This window comes from Oncorhynchus tshawytscha, linkage group LG10 (assembly GCF_018296145.1).
Source record: "Oncorhynchus tshawytscha isolate Ot180627B linkage group LG10, Otsh_v2.0, whole genome shotgun sequence".
In the NCBI taxonomy this organism is placed as follows: domain Eukaryota; kingdom Metazoa; phylum Chordata; class Actinopteri; order Salmoniformes; family Salmonidae; genus Oncorhynchus; species Oncorhynchus tshawytscha.
Window position 1 is genome coordinate 45274778 of NC_056438.1, and position 21706 is coordinate 45296483.

General features: G+C 42.1%; 1 protein-coding gene and 1 long non-coding RNA gene across 3 annotated transcripts in view; one reads left to right on the forward strand and one right to left on the reverse strand.

Annotated features, from left to right (window-relative positions):
- The window catches only part of rpap2 (RNA polymerase II associated protein 2), a 36297-nt gene that overhangs the window by 3487 nt on the left and 11104 nt on the right, over nucleotides 1–21706 (forward strand). The window contains exons 6-10 of the mRNA XM_024435241.2: nucleotides 1186–1269; nucleotides 1485–1952; nucleotides 2213–2285; nucleotides 2826–2931; nucleotides 3136–3272. Coding sequence (XP_024291009.1) covers nucleotides 1186–1269; nucleotides 1485–1952; nucleotides 2213–2285; nucleotides 2826–2931; nucleotides 3136–3272 — 868 coding nt within the window. The remainder of the gene's footprint in view (nucleotides 1–1185; nucleotides 1270–1484; nucleotides 1953–2212; nucleotides 2286–2825; nucleotides 2932–3135; nucleotides 3273–21706) is intronic.
- LOC112260275 lies at nucleotides 5–21617 on the reverse strand. 2 transcript variants are annotated; one of them, XR_002955003.2, is made up of 3 exons: nucleotides 21327–21617; nucleotides 20949–21027; nucleotides 5–43 (listed from the first exon to the last, which is right to left on the reverse strand). It is a non-coding gene; the product is annotated as an uncharacterized LOC112260275 (long non-coding RNA). The 2 variants fall into 2 exon arrangements; XR_006084317.1 differs by lacking the exon at nucleotides 5–43 and adding an exon at nucleotides 6892–7272.

The following is a 21706-nucleotide window of genomic DNA, read 5'->3' on the forward strand; positions in this document are numbered from 1 at the left end:
GGTGGTCTGCGGTTGTGAGGCCAGTTGGACGTACTGCCAAATTCTGTAAAACAACATTGAAGGTGGCTTATGGTAGAGAAATGAACATTCAATTCTCTACCAACAGCTCTGGTGGACATTCCTGCAGTCAGCATGCCAATTGCACACTCCCTCAAAACTTGAGACATCTGTGGCATTGTGTTGTGACAAAACTGCACATTTTAGTGGCCTTTTATTGTCCCCAGCACAAGTTGCACCTGTGTAATGATCATGCTGTTTAATCAGCTTGTTGATATGCCACAAGTGTCAGGTGGATGAATTATCTTGGCAAAGGAGAAATGCTCACTAACAGGGATGTAAAAAAAAATGTGCACACAAAATGTGAGAATCATTTCTGGGATCTTTTATTTCAGCTCACGAAAGATGCAACCAACAATTTACATGTTGTGTTTATGTTTTTGTTCAGTATACATTTTCTTTGCTTTCAGTGACTGACATAACAAGAGAAAAGATGCTGATGCACAACCAAATTTCGAAAATTGCACCTTGTGTATTCTACTATTATAACTCTTTACTATTTATATTTTTGACTACTTTTACTTCACTACATACCTAATGAAAATAATGTACTTTTTACTACATACAATTTCCCTGACACCCAAAAGTACTCAGTCATTACATTATGAATGTTTAGCTGGACAGGAAAATGGTCCAATTCACGCACTTATCAAGAGAACATCCCTGGTCATCACTACTGCCTCTGATCTGGTCGACTCACTAAACTTTGTTTGTAATTTATGTCTGCGTGTTGTATTGTGCCCCTGGCTATCTGTACATTTAAAAAACTAGATAATGGTGCCAGCTGGCTTGCTTAATATAAGAAATTTGAAATGATTTATACTTTTACTTTTGATACTTAAATATACTTTTGCAATTACATTTACTTTTGATACTTAAGTACATGTATATGTAAAACCAAATACTTTTAGACTTTTACTCAAGTAGTATTTTACTGGGTGACTTTCACTTTTAATTCAGTCATTTTCTTTTAAGATCTACTCTCAACATATTTCTATTAATTATTCATTTTGGGGGGTTGATCGACAAAAAAGGGGCCATGCGGTCTGCCAGTATACAGCAGTGTGGGAAAGTAATGGTAGTTAATGGGCCCTTGAGAGGAGTAACTCAAAAGATATCTCTCTACAGAGTATAATGACTACCTGGAAGACATATATCAGACAATGGGAGAAGAGGAACCACCACCTATTCAAACCCCTACAGAGTCACAAAGTAGGTCTTCTCAGTTACTAAAACTATGTCATACTATATTTTTTATTTTTTTACAATCATATCCCATGATTCCAAGTCGTACTCCCTTGTAGATTCAATACTGTATGCACATCATATTATTTTCCAGTAGACTACTTACTTCAAACACTGCAAACAGACATACATTTTACATCAACATCTCATCTCTCAACATTAATCAACATCTATGTTTTCAGGCACTTCAATGTGGAGGAAACCCAGTGCATACAACGGAGGGTCACTCAGCCACAGCACCCCCCAAAACCAGGGCATGGGTTACTCCCAAAGCCACAGCACTACTCAAAACCAGAGCACGGGTTACCCACAGAGCCACAGCACCCACCAAACCCATAGCATGGGTTACCCCCAAAGTCATTTTCCCCTTCAAAACCAGAGTAGGGAGGAAACCCAGAGTCACAATACCCCCCAAAGCCAGACTAGCGGTTACAGCACTCCCCAAAGCCAGAGCAGGAGTTACTCTCCGAGTCCCATCGTAGACTTGACCGATGACAGTGGCTTCCTCTCGTCGTCACACACCCCCAGCGTGACCTTTGACCTGGGAGACGAATGGGATGATTTTGACGACGACAACTTAGTTCACGCCAGTGAGACATCATGCACCACTGTAGCTAACACTCAGGGGATTGACCGTGACAAGCTGAAAGGTATTCTACTACAGAACATCCAGGGTTGGAGTCAATTTAATTAAAATTCTGTCAATTCAGGAAGTAAACATTCATTCCCATTCTTCCTCATTGAAAAGAATGAAGAAAAATTGGAATTGAAATCAGAATTTCACTTTACTTCCTGAACTAACTGAATTGAAAGAGAATTGACCCCAACCCTCTGTTCATCAATTACAGTTTGATTGGTAATTTTGATCTGGTCTTCAATTAATTATGAAATGATGGACACGTGTTTTCAGGTCACTCAACACCACTACCATCCACTTATGTACAACCCAAACCCCGCTTCACTGTCTCCAGTGCCCCACTCAGGTGAGTTCTACTTGTACCAAACTTCACTGTGTCACAAGATATCAAACCACTGTCATTACACTGAATTAAATATGATCTTTGCCAGCAGGCTATATTTGGCATGGGACATGATAGTGATGTTATTTCCCAGTTGTATGCCAACTAGTTTCTGGTTATAGAGATGTCAGCAAGTAGAAACTTGGTACTGTTGTACAGATGTAGGATCTTAATTTGAGCCAGTTTGCTACAGCAGGAAATTAATCCTGCAGCAACAGGAAAAGTGAATTATGTGATTTATAATGAATGCAATTTTTTGGGAGAGTTGATACATTTTTCATAAGGGGAAATCAAATCTGAAATTTCAAAGTGGAAATGACTAACTTTGGAAGCCTTTTTTAATCCTCAAATACAGTACTAGTTTTACATTTCCTGCACTGCAGGAAAGTTCTCCTGCAACACGGCGATCAAATTAAGATCCTATATCTGTAAATACTTGATAAATGTCTCCTAAACCAAATGATTTATCAATGTAAAATGTCATGTTTTATTTGTGTGTCCCAGGTCAACCTCCCCAGTTATTCCTCAGATAGCAGTTACTAGTCTCTCAGTCAGACCACATAACCTCCAGGCTTCTGCTCCCTGGAGCCACTCTGACAACAAGGCCACAGTGAGTTACTAACTACCCCTAGCAACTCAGTTGACTTCATCTCAATGCTGAATCTGACATCAAAATTAAACTGACGACAAAGCCAAGGCTTCTGTTATGATATTGAATGAAAAGTTGTTGTTTTTTACACAAATCACATGATTTTAAATGTTTTAGCCCATTTGTTTCCAAACACATTTGAAAAGTAATATTTTCCCTCTGCAGAGGACATTCAGTGAATCCTCTGTGAAAGCACCCTCCTTCCCAAAACAGACAGATACAAGCATGGCTCCGCTGGGAGGACAGTTTGATTTCTTCTCAAAGATGACTACCCTAAACAATGGCAATGCGACTGGCAAAAGGTAAGGAGGAACTATAGCGAAAGAATAGTTCATTTCCTTTACTTTTTATCAATACAACTTGTAAGCAGATTATGCATTAACTTTAAATCATTGATAGATAGCATGATTCCTCATCATTGCAGGCTCCAGGGAGAGGACGACAGCAAGGAAGTAGATGCATTCATGGGTATATTTGATGGACTATTTTAGAAGTGTTCATAGTTGTATGGACGGGTTCCATGACAATGTTTCATGTTACTGTGTATGTTATACTTTATTTATACTGTTTGCTGTTTGAGATGAACTGTTAGATTTACTGTTGATCCTATTTAAAAATGTTTCTATCATTCAGGAGTAGGAACATTCGATCATCATTAGCAGGTGGTCAAAAAAGTATTATAAATCTATGTACTTAATTGAATAAACACAATATTTATTCAGAGGAAGTCTGAGGGGATTATATCTGAATATTATCATTTTTATATTGATATCTAGGAAAGTATCAAACCTTAAAAACGGGTGTGTGTGTGGACAATCCTATGGGTGGAGTGTTTCCGCATGATATGGGTAAAGTTTAATGTGGTAGGGGGGCTGGTGAGTGATATTTTGTTTTCTGGGGGGGTAGAAGTTAGTAAGGAATTATTTGGTTTTGAATTTTATTTTCATGGTTGTATAGAATTGGGCAGATCATGATTGTTCGTACACAGTGGCGATTTTAGCATATAAGTCTTAGTGGGGAAAACTCAAATGTTATTTGTTGTTGTTGTTGTTGATGCATGCCAGCAAAGCAACTACACAACACTAAACAATACATTAATTGCACTATGACGATGACACACGGTGCCCACAAACTGTTAGGGCCTACATAAACCTGTCCCAACAGCAGAGCTTTCTTTCCAGCACAATGGAGTGAATCCTTACCACTGCTACACCTGGTCATCAGCCGAGCCTTGTCTGGCAGCGAAACAGTTCATTCATTCTCATTTACTGCCTTTTTTTAAAACATAGCTGATATGGCTGACTTGCAACAAGTGTGGTTTCTACGGACAATTGAGATGTACAAACTATGGCATAAGGGAACGATAAGAGGCTATACGTAATTTCAATGAAGACATTAATGAGCGAGCTAAGACGGATGTTGTCAATAGAACTATTCTTTCAGCACTTTTGAAATATACAGTGCCAAAATTCAGAACATGGGGCGTTCTTACAGAATTATCACTGTACACCAAGTCAGAACCGTAGGATAAGTAAAGGGGGCATATAAGAAGACAGTGAAAGCTATTACAATATTCGATGATGACATTTCTCTAAAACAGGCTATATGATACATGTGCACCACCAAGTCAGAACAGTAGGCTAAGTTATGAGGGGGAAAGGGACCAAATTATTAGTGTGAGGCACATGGGCTACTAACAGCTTACTACACAACATATACTTAGTATTATTTTCTTAACCACAGTATACATATCCCCTTCACATATTACATCATTTCTGCAGCAGCATATAAGACATTTTTGGACTCACTTTGTTGTGCAGTGCCCACTTGAACAGGACAGTGGCGCGGCAGTCATTCTTGTGGTCAAATTTTGTAATCAAAGTCTGGCATTCTCTGGATTTATGGTGCTTTCAAGACAACTGGGAACCCGGGAAAAGGTTGCTCTAAAAAGAAGCCCAAGTTCCCTTGGAATTCCGAGTTGGATGACTGTTCAAAACTTATTTTCCCAGTCAGAGCTTGTTTTTTCCGGGTTCCCAGTTGTCTTGAACTTACTGAAGTCTGAGATTTTCCTGTTCCTATTTTTTCAGTTGTTTTGAACATGGCAGAAGTCATGCAGGATTGACAGCATGGCAAATGTATTTAACATTTTCTGGCCATGGTGTTGCATGTGCATGTTTATCCTTTTAAGCTTGGAAAAGAGACTCTTAAACCCAGACTTGGACCACACACCCTCTTCACTGAATAGCAGGCTAGTGATTGCTTTGCAACGCTTACAGTTATCCACTGATTCCTTCCAAACCACTCATTGTTGAATTTCTGATTTCCAACGGCCAATGAGCACCGATACGGGGCGCAGGTAGCCTAGTGGTTAGAGTGTTGGGCCAGTAACTGAAAGGTTGCTAGATCAAATTCCCGAGCTGACAAAGTAAAAAATATGTTGTTCTGCCCCTGAACAAGGCGGTTCACCCACTGTTCCTAGGCTGTCATTGTAAATAGGATTATGTTCTTAACTGACTTGCCTAGTAAAATAAAGGTAAAAAATAAAAAAACAAATCTATGATTTCTCTTCATATGAAAAGGATTTGCCAGTAGATTGTCGACTTGATTCATGATGATGACTGCTTGTCTAGCTCTCTAGCTAAGATTTTGAAAGTATGATGTTGACATTTTATCTGTGGCCAATGACCTTGAGCCTTCTTGGATGGGCACTTGTAATGTAAATCTATGGCAGCACCCAAGGGGCATGAATTTTCGAGCTCTACCCATAGATTTTGCAGTGACGTAGTGTCCCCATGAGTGACAGAACACTGAGCCAATCGCGGTGCAACTAGAGAACATTACCAACCCCTACGCTCCGTATTGTCTGCTGGCTGCCCCACCACCACAGACCACACTGAACTAGGCTGAAACACCTGCATTTTGGAGCTCTATTACTCAAGAAAGCAACAAAGAAACCATGTGTGTATATGACTTTATTAACAAATTAGTACATTTTTTTAAACATTGTTTGCAAACTTATATGTGACACGTATTAATGTCAAAATAACATGCAAATATATATATATATTTTTTAGCTAAACAGGTGGGGCTCAAAACATCTGAGTGAAAATCAATGGGGGTCCCCTGTCCATAATTAGATAGCTGGCCGCTAATTTACCAATCTATACTGAACAAAAGTATAAGCTCAACATGCAACAATTTCAACCATTTTACCGAGTTACAACTCATATAAGGAAATCAGTCAATTGAAATAAATTCATTAGGCCCTAATCTATGGATTTCACATGAATGGGCAGTGGTGCGGCCACATGGGAGCAAGCCACATGCCACATGGGAGCAAGGTCCACCCGATCAAATTGAGTATTTCCCCACAACAAGCTTTGTTACAGACAGATATACTCCTCGGTTTGATCAGCTGTCCGGGTGGATGGTCTCTTACGATCCCAAGCGTTTCTCCATTGCCAAGATAATCCATCCACCTGACAGGTGTGGCATATCCAGAAGCTGATTAAACAGCATAATCATTACACAGGTGCACCTTGTGCTGGGGACAATAAAAAGGCCACTCTAAAATGTGCCGTTTTGTCACACAACGCCACAAATGTCTCAACTTGAGGGAGCATGCAATTGGCATGCTGACAGCAGGAATATTCAACAGAACTGTTGCCAGATAATTAAATGTTAATTTCTTTACTATAAGCCACCTCCAACATCATTTTAGAGATTTTGTCAGTATGTCCAACCGACCTCACAACCGCAGACCATGTGTAACCAAGCCAGCCCAGGACCTCCACATCTGGGGGGGGGGGGTGCTGCTCAGGAGTATTCCTGGGCCTGGCTCCCAAGTGGGTGGACCACCCAGTCATGTGAAATCCATAGATTAGGGCCTAATGAATTTATTTCAATAGACTGATTTCCTTCTATGAACTGTTGTTCAGTAAAATATTTGAAATTGTTGCATGTTGCGTTTATAGTTTCTACACTTAAGAGTAAAAATATAGAGCAAAATATTTTGAGAAACTTTTTTTATAGACAACTACAAACTTCAAGAGTTGGTTTGATGGGTTTACTCCAGTTGTCATCGTCCTGCTTAAATTGTATTTCAAACAAATCTGCCATTTTTCACATTTTACAATCATAAATAGTTAACATAAATACAATTCAACTTTCACATCAATACGTTTGAGTTCGTAATTACATAACATGATTTAATAGTGTCCATGGAAGGTTTTAGAGTCCAGCTTATTTTTAGTTCCATTTTGACAAAAAGTTGTTTTGTTTTTTTCAAAGAAGCACAGGCCGCTGCAGAGGAAGCAATAAGGTATTTAACGTTAGCCTGGGTACCAGTCTCTTATGCTAAGTTACAGTGCCTTCAGAAAGTATTCATACTCCTTGACTTATTCCACTTTTTTTTGTGTTACAGCCTAAATTTGAAATTGATTAAATATGTTATTCTTCTCAATCATCTACACACTACTGCATAATGACAAAGTCAAAACATGTTTGTTTTTTACATTTTGTCAATTGTTTGAAAATGAAATACAGAAATATCTGTATATAAGTATTCCCACCCCCGAGTCAATACACATTAGAATCACCTTTGGCAACGATTACAGCTGTGAGTCTTTCTGGGTAAGTCTCTAAAAAGAGCTTTGCACACCTGGATTGTACGATATTTGCACATTTTTCTTTAAAAAAATTGTTCAAGCTCTGTCAAGTTGGTTGTTGATAATTGCTAAACAGCAATTTTCAAGCAGATTTATGTAAACTGTAACTAGGCCACTGAAGGACATTCAATGTCATCTTGGTAAGCATTCCAGTGTGTATTTGGCCTTGTGTTTTAGGTTAATGTCCTGCTGGAAGGTGAATACGTTCCCAGTGTCTGCTAGAAAGTAGACTGAACCAGGTTTTCCTTTAGGATTTTGCCTGTGCTTAGCACTATTGCGTTTCCCCTTCTTGATTTTATTTTTGTACTTTTTACCCCTTTTTCTCCCCAATTTTCGTGATATCCAATTGGTAGATACAGTCTTGTCCCATCGCTGCAACTCCCCTATGGACTCGGGAGATGCGAAGGTCGAGAGCCATGCGTCCTCCGCAACAAGACCCCGCCAAGCCGCACTGCTTCTTGACACACTAATCACTTAACCCAGAAGAAAGCCGCACCAATGTGTTGGAGGAAACACCGTCCAGCTGGTGACCGAAGTCAGCTTGCAGGTGCCCGGCCAGTCTTAGACCGCGCTGCCACTCAGGAGGCAGTTTATCCTTATTTTGAATTGAAGCTATACAGAGTTGGTTAGAATTCCAATTTTATCCTCCCAGAAGAGGCAGCATCTGTATTAGAGGTCGACCGATTATGATTTTTCAACGCCGATAACAATTTATTGGAGGACCCCCAAAAAAACGATACCAATTAATTTGCAATAATACAATTACAACAATACTGAATTCAGTATTGTTGTAATTGTCATTATTACAAAGATTTTTTTTTTTTTTTTTTAAATCGGCTGATTAATCGTTAGCGGCTTTTTGGGTCCTCCAATAATCGGTGTCGGCGTTGAAAAATCATAATTGGTCGACCTCTGGTTAATATTGCCTGATTTCCGATTGTTATGAAAAGGTCCAGGAATGGTTGTTATGCCATAATATCAGGGTGTGGTTGGACCTGCAAACTATTGCTGGGGGACTTGAACGACCACAGTCAGTCAACAAGAGATATTGTGCTCTTGGGTAAAAAAAATATATATATTTTTGGGGCAATTTCGGGCACACATGTTGCAGATGGGGAGGTTTGAGTCCCTAATGAGACACCATGATATAATGGAGGGATGTATTGCAGAAGGAAATGGTAGAATGGTGATTTACTGGGTAAGATGGGTTGATCTGTGGCTGTCTGACGGGTGGAATTGATATATACACGTGTAAAAATGTTGAGGTCCTCCAATCAGGGGTGAGCATGAGATTGTATGTTTTGCTTTTTGTTATTTACAGTGCATTCAGAAAGTATTCAGACCCCTTGACTTTTTCCACATTTTGTTACGTTACAGCCTTAATCTAAAATTGATGAAATTGTTTTTTCCCCTCGTCAATCTACACACAATACCCCATAATGATGGAGCAAAAACTGTTTTTTAGAAATGTTTGCACATCTGAAATTTCACATACATACATTTTCAGACCCTTTACTCAGTACTTTGTTGAGGCACTTTTGGCAGTGATTACAGCCTCAAGTCTTCTTGGGTATGATGCTACAAGCTTGGCACACCTGTATTTGGAGAGTTTCTCATATTCTTCTCTGCAGATCCTCTCAAGGTCTGTCACTGCACAGCTATTTTCAGGTCTCTCCAGAGATGTTCGATCGGGTTCAAGTCTGGGCTCTGGCTGGGCCACTCGACTTTCAGAGACTTGTCCCGAAGTCACTCCTGCATTGTCTTTGCTGTGTGCTTAGGGTCGTTGTCCTGTTGGAAGGTGAACCTTCGTCCCAGTCTGAAGTCCTGAGCGCTCTGGATCAGGTTTTCATCAAGGGTTACAGGAGTAAAAAATATGCTTAACAAGTCACATAATAAGTTGCATGGACTCACTCTGTGTGCAATAAGTGTTTAACTTGATTTTTGAATGACTCTCACATCTCTGTACCCCACACACAGAATTACCTGTAAGGTCCCTTAGTTGAGCAGTTCTTTTTAAAACAGATTCAACCACAAAGACCAGGGAGATTTCAATGCCTCGACAAGAAAGGGCACTTATTGGTAGATGGGTAAAAAAAAAAAAAAAAGCAGACATGGAATATCCATTTGAACATGGTGAATTTACTAATTACACTTTTGATGGTGTATCAACACACCCAGTCACTACAAAGATAAAGGCGTCCCTTCTAGCTCAGTTGCCGGAGAGGAAGGAAACCGCTCAGGGATCTCACCATGAGGCCAATGGTGACTTTAAAACAGTTACAGTTTAATGGCTGTGATTGAAAGCTGAAGATGAAGCAACATTGCTGACAGAGTGAAAAGAAGGAAGCCTGTACAGAATAAAAATATTCCAGAACATGCATCCTGTTTGCAATAAGGCACTAAATACAGCCAAAAATGTGGCAAAGAACTGAACTTGGTCCTGAATACAAAGCGTTATGTTTGGGGCATATCTAACAACATATCACTGAGTACCACTTCCTATTTTCAAGCATGGCGATTGCTACATCATGTTATGAGTCATCGGCAAGGACAACAAGGAAAGTGAGCTAAGCACAGAGGAAAACCTGGTTCAGTCTGCTTTCCAACCAACACTGCGAGACAAATTCACCTTTCAGAAGGACAATAACCTAAAACACAAGGCCATAAATACAGTTGAAGTCGGAAGTATACATACACCTCAGCCAAATACATTTAAACTCAGTTTTAAACAATTCCTGACATTTAATCCTAGTAACAATTCCCTGTATTAGATCAGTTAGGATCACCACTTTATTTTAAGAATGTGAAATGTCAGAATAATATTAGAGAGAATTATTTCTTTCAGCTTTTATTTCTTTCATCACATTCCCAGTGGGTCAGAAGTTACACTCAATTAGTATTTGGTAGAATTGCCTTTCAATTTTTTCACTTAGGTCAAACGTTTCAGGTAGCCTTCCACAAGCTTCCCACAATAAGTTGGGTGAATTTTGGCCCATTCCCTCTGACAGCTGGTGTAACTGAGTCAGGTTTGTAGGCCTCCTTGCTTGCACACACCTTTTCAGTTCTGCCCACAAATTTTCTATAGGTTTGAGGTCAGGGCTTTGTGATGGCCACTCCAATACCTTGACTTTGTTGTCCTTAAGCCATTTTGTCACAACTTTGGAAGTATGCTTTGGGTCATTGTCCATTTTGAAGACTCATTTGCGACCAAGCTTTAACTTCCTGACTGATGTCTCAAATCAAATCAAATTTTATTTGTCACATACACATGGTTAGCAGATGTTAATGCGAGTGTAGTGAAATGCTTGTGCTTCTAGTTCCGACAATGCAGTAATAATCCAACAAGTAATCTAACTAACAATTCCAAAAAAAAAATACTGTCTTATACACAGTGTAAGGGGATAAAGAATATGTACATAAAGATATGAATGAGTGATGGTACAGAGCAGCTTAGGCAAGATACAGTAGATGGTATCGAGTACAGTATATACATATGAGATGAGTATGTAAACAAAGTGGCATAGTTAGTGGCTAGTGATACATGCATTACATAAGGATGCAGTAGATGATAGAGTACAGTATATACATATGAGATGAATAATGTAGGGTATGTAAACATTATATTAGGTAGCATTGTTTAAAGTGGCTAGTGATATATTTTACATCATTTCCCATCAATTCCCATTATTAAAGTGGCTGGAGTTGTCAGTGTGTTGGCAGCAGCCACTCATTGTTAGTGGTGTCTGTTTAACTGTCTGATGGCCTTGAGATAGAAGCTGTTTTTCAGTCTCTCGGTCCCAGCTTTGATGCACCTGTACTGACCTCGCCTTCTGGATGATAGCGGGGTGAACAGGCAGTGGCTCGGGTGGTTGTTGTCCTTGATGATCTTTATGGCCTTCCTGTAACATCGGGTGGTGTAGGTGTCCTGGAGGGCAGGTAGTTTGACCCCGGTGATGCGTTGTGCAGACCTCACTACCCTCTGGAGAGCCTTACGGTTGTGGGCGGAGCAGTTGCCGTACCAGGCGGTGATACAGCCCGCCAGGATGCTCTTGATTGTGCATCTGTAGAAGTTTGTGAGTGCTTTTGGTGACAAGCCGAATTTCTTCAGCCTTGATGACGAGCTTGGAGGGTACTATGGTGTTGAATGCCGAGCTGTAGTCCATGAACAGCATTCTCACATAGGTATTCTTCTTGTCCAGATGGGTTAGGGCAGTGTGCAGTGTGGTTGAGATTGCATCGTCTGTGGACCTATTTGGGCGGTAAGCAAATTGGAGTGGGTCTAGGGTGTCAGGTAGGGTGGAGGTGATATGGTCCTTGACTAGTCTCTCAAAGCACTTCATGATGACGGAAGTGAGTGCTACGGGGTGGTAGTCGTTTAGCTCAGTTACCTTAGCTTTCTTGGGAACAAGAACAACGGTGGCCCTCTTGAAGCATGTGGGAACAGCAGACTGGTATAGGGATTGATTGAATATGTCCATGAACACACCGGCCAGTTGGTCTGCGCATGCTCTGAGGGCGCGGCTGGGGATGCCGTCTGGGCCTGCAGCCTTGCGAGGGTTAACACGTTTAAATGTTTTACTCACCTCGGCTGCAGTGAAGGAGAGTCCGCATGTTTTCGTTGCAGGCCGTGTCAGTGGCACTGTATTGTCCTCAAAGCGGGCAAAAAAGTTATTTAGTCTGCCTGGGAGCAAGACATCCTGGTCCGTGACTGGGCTGGTTTTCTTCTTGTAGTCTGTGATTGACTGTAGACCCTGCCCACATACCTCTTGTGTCTGAGCCGTTGAATTGAGATTCTACTTTGTCTCTATACTGACGCTTAGCTTGTTTGATAGCCTTGCGGAGGGAATAGCTGCACTGTTTGTATTCGGTCATGTTACCAGTCACCTTGCCCTGATTAAAAGCAGTGGTTCGCGCTTTCAGTTTCATGCGAATGCTGCCATCAATCCACGGTTTCTGGTTAGGGAATGTTTTAATCGTTGCTATGGGAACGACATCTTCAACGCACGTTCTAATGAACTCGCACACCGAATCAGCGTATTCGTCAATGTTGTTATCTGACGCAATACGAAACATATCCCAGTCCACGTGATGGAAGCAGTCTTGGAGTGTGGAATCAGCTTGGTCGGACCAGCATTGGACAGACCTCAGCGTGGGAGCTTCTTGTTTTAGTTTCTGTCTGTAGGCAGGGATCAGCAAAATGGAGTCGTGGTCAGCTTTTCCGAAAGGAGGGCGGGGCAGGGCCTTATATGCGTTGCGGAAGTTAGAGTAACAATGATCCAAGGTTTTTTCAGCCCTAGTCTTGAGATGTTGCTACAATATATCCACATAAATTTCCTGCCTCATGATGCCATCTATTTTGTGAAGTGCACCAGGATCTCCTGCAGCAAAGCACCCCCACAACATGATGCTGCCACCCCCGTGCTTCACGGTTGGGATGGTGTTCTTCGGCTTGCAAGCCTCACCCTTTTTACTCCAAACATAACAATGGTCATTATGGCCAAACAGTTCTATTTTTGTTTCATCAGACCAGAGGACATTTCTCCAAAAAGTATGATCTTTGTCCCCATTTGCAGTTGCAAACCGTGGTCTGGCTTTTTTAATGGCGGTTTTGGAGCAGTGGCTTCTTCCTTGCTGAGCGGCCTTTCAGGTTGTGGATATAGATACTTTTGTACCGGTTTCCTCCAGCATCTTCACAAGGTCCTTTGCTGCTGTTCTGTGAGTTGTACTTTTCCCATGGTGTTTTTACTTGCGTACTATTGTTTGTACAGATGAACGTGGTACCTTCAGGCGTTTGGAAATTGCTCCCAAGGATGACCCAGACTTGGAGGTCTACACATTTTTCTGAGGTCTTGGCTGATTTCTTTTGATTTTCCCATGATGTCAAGCAAAGAGGCACTGAGTTTGAAGGTAGGCCTTGAAATACATCCACAGGTACACCTCCAATTGACTCAAATGAGGAATTTTCCAAGCTGTTTAAAAGGCAGAGTCAACTTAGTGTATGTAAAATTCTGACTCACTGGAATTGTGAAACAGTGAATTAATAGTGAAATAATCGTCTGTAAACAATTGTTGGAAAAATGTATTGTCATGCAAAGTACATGTCCTAACATACTTGCCAAAACTATAGTTTTAACAAGAAATGTGTGGAGTGTTTTAAAACGAGTTAATGAGTCCAACCTAAGTGTATGTAAACTTCCGACTTCAACTGTACACTGGAGTTACTTACCAAGGCGACATTGAATTTTCCTGAGTGGTCTAGTTACAGTTTTGACTTAAATCTGCTTTTAGATCTATGGCAAGACTTGAAAATGGTTGTCTAGCAATGAACAACCACCAATTTAATAGAGTTTTAAGAATATGCGGCTATTGTACAATCCAGGTGTGCAAAGGTCTTATAGACTTACCCAGAAAGACACACAGTTGTAATCACTGCCAAAGGTGACTAACATTTATTGACTCTGGGTTGAATATTTATATAATCAAGATATGTTTGTTTTATTTTTCATGAATTAATCACAAATGTTAAAATTTTTCCTCCATTTTTTTGTAGATTGTTGACAAAAAATTACAATTAAATCAATTTGAATCCAACCTTGTAACACAATGTGGAAAAAGTCAAGGGGTATGAATACTTTATTTAACTAGGCAAGTCAGTTAACAACAACGTCTTATTTACAATGACAGCTTACCAAAAGGCCTCCTACGGGGTTGGGGGCTAGGATTAAAAATTCAAATAAATAGGACAAAACACATCACGAGAAGAGACAACACTACATAAAGAGAGACCTAAGACAACAACATAGCATGGGAGCAACAAGACAGCACAGCATGGTAGAAACATGGCAGCAGCATAACATGGTAGCAGCACAAAACAGTGTACAAACATTATTGAGCACACAAAAGCAAAGGGCAAGAAGGTAGAGACAACAAGACATCACACAAAAGCAGCCACAACTGTCAGTAAGAGTGTCCATGATTGAAGCTTTGAATGAAGAGATTGAGATAAAAAAAAACTGTCCAGTTTGAGTTTGTTGCAGCTCGTTCCAGTCGCTAGCTGCAGCAAACTGAAAAGACGAGTGACCCAAGGAAGTTTGTGCTTTGGGGACCTTTAACAGCATGTGACTGGCAGAATGGGTGTTGTATGTGGAGGATGAGGGCTGCAGTAGATGTCTCAGATAGGGAGGAGTGAGGCCTAAGAGGGTTTTATAAATAAGCATCAACCAGTGGGTCTTGCGATAGGTATGCAGAGATGACCAGTTTACAGAGGAGTATAGAGTGCAGTCATGTGTCCTATAAGGAGTATTGGTGGCAAATATGATGGCCGAATGGTGAAGAACAGCACCCGTACCTGCCGATCTATAAATTACGCCTCTAATCTAGCATGGGTAGGAAGGTCATCTGAATCAGGGTTAGTTTGGCAGCTGGGGTGAAAGAGGAGCGATTATGATAGAGGAAACCAAGTCCAGATATAACTTTAGCCTGCAGCTTTGATATGTGCTGAGCAAAGGACAGTGTACCATCTAGCCATACTCCCAAGTACTTGTATGAGGTGACTACCTCAAGCATTCTTTTTACCAAACCACATGACCTTTGTTTTGGAGGTGTTCAGAACAAGGTTAAGGTCAGAGAAAGCTTTGTTGTAAAGCGTTTTACACAAAATCCAGGGAGGGGCCAGCTGAGTATAAGACTATCTGCATATAAATGTATGAGAGAGCCTTTTACTGCCTGAGCTATGTTGTTTCTGAAGACACTGTACATCAAACCGATAATTCTCATCAGATCGCATATTTCTTTAGTTCTGTAGCAGTCACTAAAAAGGTGTTCCAAACCCTCCATCATGAGAATTAGGCATAGAACACAATTTACTTTTGACAAAACAACTTCAATTTACTACAGCACCCAATGGTAAACGTCGTATGGATATCAACCTGGCAGTATCACTGAGTAGATTTTTAACATTATTTTGTTTCTACATGGGTCAGGTGACTTCACCTCCATATACTGAATAAGAGATCACTTTTTAAATAGTTTTGTTCAAGATACTGTGTTCCAGTTAATATTTATATGTCTGAGATACCCGATCATTTGCTTCTGTCACCATATTAAAATCCCCACATATAATTACTGAATATCCCACACATGAATAGCCCCATAGTTTCCTCATTAAATTGTTTTCTTATTTGCATCATTTGCTGTATAGACATTTAAACACTCATGTTGGTTTCTCTAGAGAAGCATTGATGATGTTAAATCATCTGGCTGCAAAGTCTTATTCTAAGGTCTTTTTAGATTACTTATTATTTTGCTTACCTTCGGGATTTGGCTTCTCATCTTTTTTGTTATTGTAATTGTCACCCCCTTTTTCGTGATTACGATCTCGCTGCAACTTCCCAACGGGAAAGGCGAAGGTGAAGTCAATGCGTCCCCCAGAAACATGTCCCGCCAATCCGCGCTTCTTAACACCCGCCCACTTAACCCGGAAGTCAGCTGCACCAATGTGTCGGAGGAAACACTGTTCAACTGACTACTGAAGTCAGCCTGCAGGCGCCAGGCCCGCCACAGCGCGATGCCCCACCGGCCAAACCCTCCCCTAACCCGGATGACGCTGGCCCAAATGTGCGCCGCCCTTTGGGACTCCCGGTCATGGCCGGTTATGACACAGCCAAACCCCAGGCTGTAGTGATGCCCAAACCCTGCAATGCAGTGCCTTAGACCGCTGCGCCACTCGGGAGGCCCCTCATATTCATTTTTAAACTTGGCTTTGGATTGGGAAGTGTGGGGGGGCGTTTCACTCCGCCTGCTTGAGTGGTGGGGGGGAACTAACTCTGGCGGGGAAGGAAGCAGAGGGAGATTAGATCGCTCTCTTTCGGGGGTCGGGAGATTAGCACTGAAGTCTGACTTGCTCGCGTGCTCAAAGGACTCTTCTTCTTCACTCTCACTGCGGCTGAACCTGGAGGATTGGATACTCCCGTCAACACCTTCCTCAGAGATCTGGTCGACCTCACGTTTGGATTCAGCTCCCTCAGCTTCTCTCTCATTCACTTGCACCTGCCTCTCAGCTGCACTTTGACCTGTAGTGGTAACTCACGCTCTGCCGTCGCGCAGGGGATGGAACTCACTCTCGGGTCTAACCCTCTCTCCCGAGTGGTTCGAGTCCAGACTCTGTCACAACCGGCCACGACCGGGAGACCCATGGGGCGGCACACAATTGGCCTAGCGTTGTCTGGGTTAGGGGAGGGTTTGGCCGGCCAGGATGTCCTTGTCCCATCGCGCTCTAGCGACTCCTGTGTCGGGCCGGGAGCATGCACGCCGACACGGTCGTCAGGTGTACAGTCTTTCCTCTGACACATTGGTATGGCTGGCTTCCGGGTTAAGCGGGCATTGTGTCAAGATGCAGTGTGGCTTGGCTGGGTTGTGTTTCGGAGGATGCCGTACCTTCCGTACGGGAGTTGCAGGAATGGGACAATTGGATACCACGGAATTGGGGACAAAAAGGGATAAAATAAAAATAACTCTCCCTTCTTCCGGCACTTACCCTGAGCTGGATTGGGGACCCGCCCTAATTTATAGTCATAAGACGGGACACTTGAAAAAGTCATGCCCTTCTTTTGCATACAGGGTGCACTAGCCTCTGGCAGATGTAACACTGAGGGGTCTGTCCAAGGTAGGAGATCTTCCCGTTGTAATGGCCCAGAGATGGAGTTAGGGATTGTTTCATGAATGAGCCTAGTCAGTAGGACTTGATGACTTGTCCAGTCTCCAGACAGAACTCTGGTAACACTGAAACAAGAAAGATCAAGAAGAAGCAGGAGGACAGGAAGAGGCCTCAACCACAACGGCTGGAGAGCAGCAAAACCCAGTCAAAGGCAGAGAGGAAATGACGGGTGCGGGTAGACTGTATGCAGATGTTCCTCTGCCCGGAGGGCGTAGGTTCATCTTATATAGCGAAACCCCCATAACATCTCAGCCCTGGGATAGAGCTGGTAGAGCTGCTTGATGGCACGTGGGCCTACCATGAAGCAGATGACACCACAGATTGTCGTCACCTACGAAGGAACCAATTTGTTACCTGACTCTGTGTAGTCATCGTGTGTAAAAGGTGACAATGTTTTATGTAACTTTGCTGAAATGTCACTTGTAGGGTGAGAGGATGTGTTGTGTGGCTGTAGTCAAGAGGCATGGGTATAAAAACCAATGTAAAAGATAGGGAAAGGGCAAAGATTCTGGGGAAGACCGATCAGGAGCTGATTGATGCGTTAGCAGACTTTGAGTAAGGTAAGAACGGAACTTAATTTCTATCGTTAGAAGTCCCATTGTAATTGCCGTCTTTAAAAATAAAATAAAAAAAAAACACTAAATCCATCAGTTGTGAAGCTGTGGAACCAAAAGGGAAGTGTTACTGGTTTTTCATTCACTAGTTAAATAAAGTGCTGAAGAAGAAAAGTAGCATTATTACAATTATAGGCTTAGGGGGTTCACCTTAGGTGGCCCAAGGCCAGACCATATTGTGGGCTCGAGCAGGAAACCACAGGGGAGCACTAGGGTAACTGTGTAAAAAGTACACAAAAGGAGTACTGAGTATCTATAGTTTGTCCTTACTCAGATGAAGTGCTGAACCCCTGCGTTCACTTAAGAATTAATTCAAAGAAGTTAGTTTTAGCTGAAACTCTATAACCCGGGATTTGTGACTCACCCGTGATGGTGTTGTCCGGTCAACTAGAAAAGGGGAAGACCAGTCACTAGAAGGAGTGTCTGAGATTATGCCACGATTATTTTAAAAAAGAAAAATAGTTTAACCCCTTCGCTGAACGTATCCTGTGTGAATGGCGAGATTACACGCCCAGACCACGCTAAAATAGTTTAGGGTAGAAAGACAAGGACGCACCCTCACCGGGAAAGAAGCTTGTTCCAGGTATACAACCCACGGTGGGAGTTTCCCCACCCTGTTTGGTAAAGAGAAGATCCACATGCAAAGGCTACCCGCACGTGTGTGAACCGAGTAGGGCCGTCAAGGAGGCGGACCATACTGGTCACATTGACAATTGGTATTGGCTGCCCGCTTGTGGTTTTGTACTCCATACCAGATCCCAAATTTATCCACAGGTTTCACTGCAGGTTGTAAAATAGTGCAGTATCCGTTTAGAAACAGTTCATCGTGATCTGGCACTTTTCCCATCCAGAACTTTACAATTACCATCTTCACATCCAGCTCAATGGAGGACTCCACTTTACAGCCGTCTCTTTGGCTGACTGGACTACTAGGAACTCGCGTAATGGGGGTTCTTCCTTAAAGACGAGCTATAGCTCTCCTATTCGTGCAATGAATACATATACAGCGCATTCCGAAAGTATTCAGACCCATTCACTTTTTCCACATTAATACATTTTTGAATCTGGCTGTATGGACATAGTTTTTTCCCCTCATCAATCTACACGCCATACCCCATAATGACAAAATAAAAAAAAGGTAAATATCAGGTTTACATACACTAACGGTCAAAACTTTTAGAACAACCTACTCGTTCAAGGGTTTTGCTTAATTTTGTACTATTTTCTACATTGTAGAATAATAGAATAATATAGTCAATACAGAACATTTCAAGAACTTTGAAAGTTTCTTCAAGTGCAGTCGCAAAAACCATCAAGAGCTATGATGAAACTGGCTCTCATGAGTACCTCCACAGGAAAGGAAGACCCAAAGTTCCCTCTGCTGTAGAGGATAAGTTCATTACAGTAACCAGCCTCAGATATTGCAGCCCAAATAAATGCTTCAGAGTTCAAGTAATAGACGCGGTGCTTTGCTGGTGATACTGTCTGTGATTTAGAATTCAAGGCACACTTAACCAGCATGGCTACCACAGCATTCTGCAGCAATACGCCATCCCATCTGGTTTGTTTTAAGTGGGACTATCATTTGTTTTTCAACAGGACAATGACCCAACACACCTCCAGGCTGTGTAAGGGCTATTTTGCCAAGAAGGGAAGTGATGGAGTGCTGCATCAGATGACCTGGCCTCCACAATCCTCAGCCAGATTGAGATTGTTTGGGATGAGTTAGACAGCGGAGTGAAGGAAAAGCAGCCAACAAGTGCTCAGCATATGTGGGAACTACTTCAAGACTGTTGGAAAAACATTCCAGGCGAAGCTGGTTGAGAGAATGCCACGAATGTGCAAAGCTGTCAGCGGCAAAGGGTGGATATTCACCTGGAATGCTTTTCCAGCCGTCTTGAAGGAGTTCCCATATATGCTGAGCACTTGAAGGCTACTTTTCCTTCACTCTGCGGTCCGACTCATCCCAAAACATCGCAATTGGGTTGAGGTCGGGTGATTGTGGAGGCCAGGTCATCTGATACAGCAGTCCATCACTCTCCTTCTTGGTCAAATAGTCCTTACATAGCCTGGAGGTGTGTTGGGTCATTGTCCTGTTGAAAAACCAATAATAGTCCCATTACGTAGAGCGGGAGGTAGCCTAGTGGTTAGAGCGTTCGGCCAGTAAGGTTGCTAGATCGATTCCCTGAGCTGACAAGGTAAAAATCCGCCGTTCTGCCCCTGAACAAGGCAGTTAACCCACTGTTCCTAGGATGTCATTGTAAATAAGAATTTGTGCTTAACTGACTTGCCTAGTTAAATACAAGGTTAAATAAATAAAACATTTTTAAAAGTGCAAACCAGATGGGATGGCGTATCGCTGTGGTAGCCATGCTGGTTAAGTGTTAGACAGTGTCGCCAGCAAAGCACCATCACACCACCACCTCCATGCTTCACAGTGGGAACCACACATGCAGAGATCATCCGTCCATTGCTCATGTTTCTTGGCCCAAGCAAGTCTCTTCTTCTTATTGGGGTCTTTTAGTAATGGTTTCTTTGCAGGTAATTTGACAATAAAGGCCTGATTCACACAGTCTCCTCTGAACAGTTGATGTTACTCGAACTCTGTGAAGCATTTATTTGGGCTGCAATTTCTGAGGCTGGTAACTGTAATGAATTTATCCTCTGCAGCAGAGAACTATGGGTCTTCCTTTCCTGTGGAGGTACTCATGAGGGCCAGTTTCATCATAGCGCTTGCGACTGCATTTGAAGAAACATTAAAAATTCTTGAAATTTTCCTCATTGACTGACCTTCATGTCTTAAAGTAATGATGGACTGTCGTTTCGCTTTGCTTATTTCAGCTGTTCTTGCCATAATATGGACTTGGTCTTTTACCAAATAGGGCTGTTCTGCATACCAACCCCACCTTGTCACAACACAACTGATTGGCTCAAACGCATTAAGGAAAGAAATTCCTCAAATGAACATTTAACAAGGCACACCTGTTAATTGAAACGCATTCCATGTGACTACCTCATGAAGCTGGTCAGGGAGGGATTCCCCAATGCCCGACAGGATGCCCTGCGGAACACACACGATTACAGGAGAAGTAGGGTTAGCCCTATATTAGTTATGCCTATCCCTATACAGTGTGAAGTTACCTCTAGTTGAATGAGAACTTGTGCGAAAGACAAATATAATTATCAAGAATAGTATGAAAGAGCTAGCCTGTTTCCAGATCTGTTTGTGCTGTATAGCCACAATTAACCGGCCCCTACGGTCCTTGTCAATGGCCGTAGGATTTGGATATACCTTATATCATATGCAACACAAACAGATCAGGAACCAGGCTATGGTCACAATCTGAGCAGGATTCTTACCAGAATCTATGTGGCAAAGTTCCTAAGGGAAGATTCTGCTAGGGTTTCAGGACCCTGGTGCTTGCTGTCGATGTAATGTAAAAATTAGCACAAAACCAAATATTTGTATAACTAAACCAAGATAGACCACAGCTTGTCGATTCCAATGGGAACAAATGAGTCATAGAGGGCATACTAGAACAAGCAAGGAGGAGGGCAGAGCCAAGCACGCTCTAGCGATATCCAATGTTCTAGTGACGGCTGCATATTTCCGTTAGGGAACGCCTACTCTGAAGTGCGCGTGTGCAATAACTCACTTCGCCTTTGCACTCCTAAACCGCGCGATTTAATAAAAAACACTTTTGCAAAGGGTGAAGTCTACAAAACTTAGTCCGTTCTGT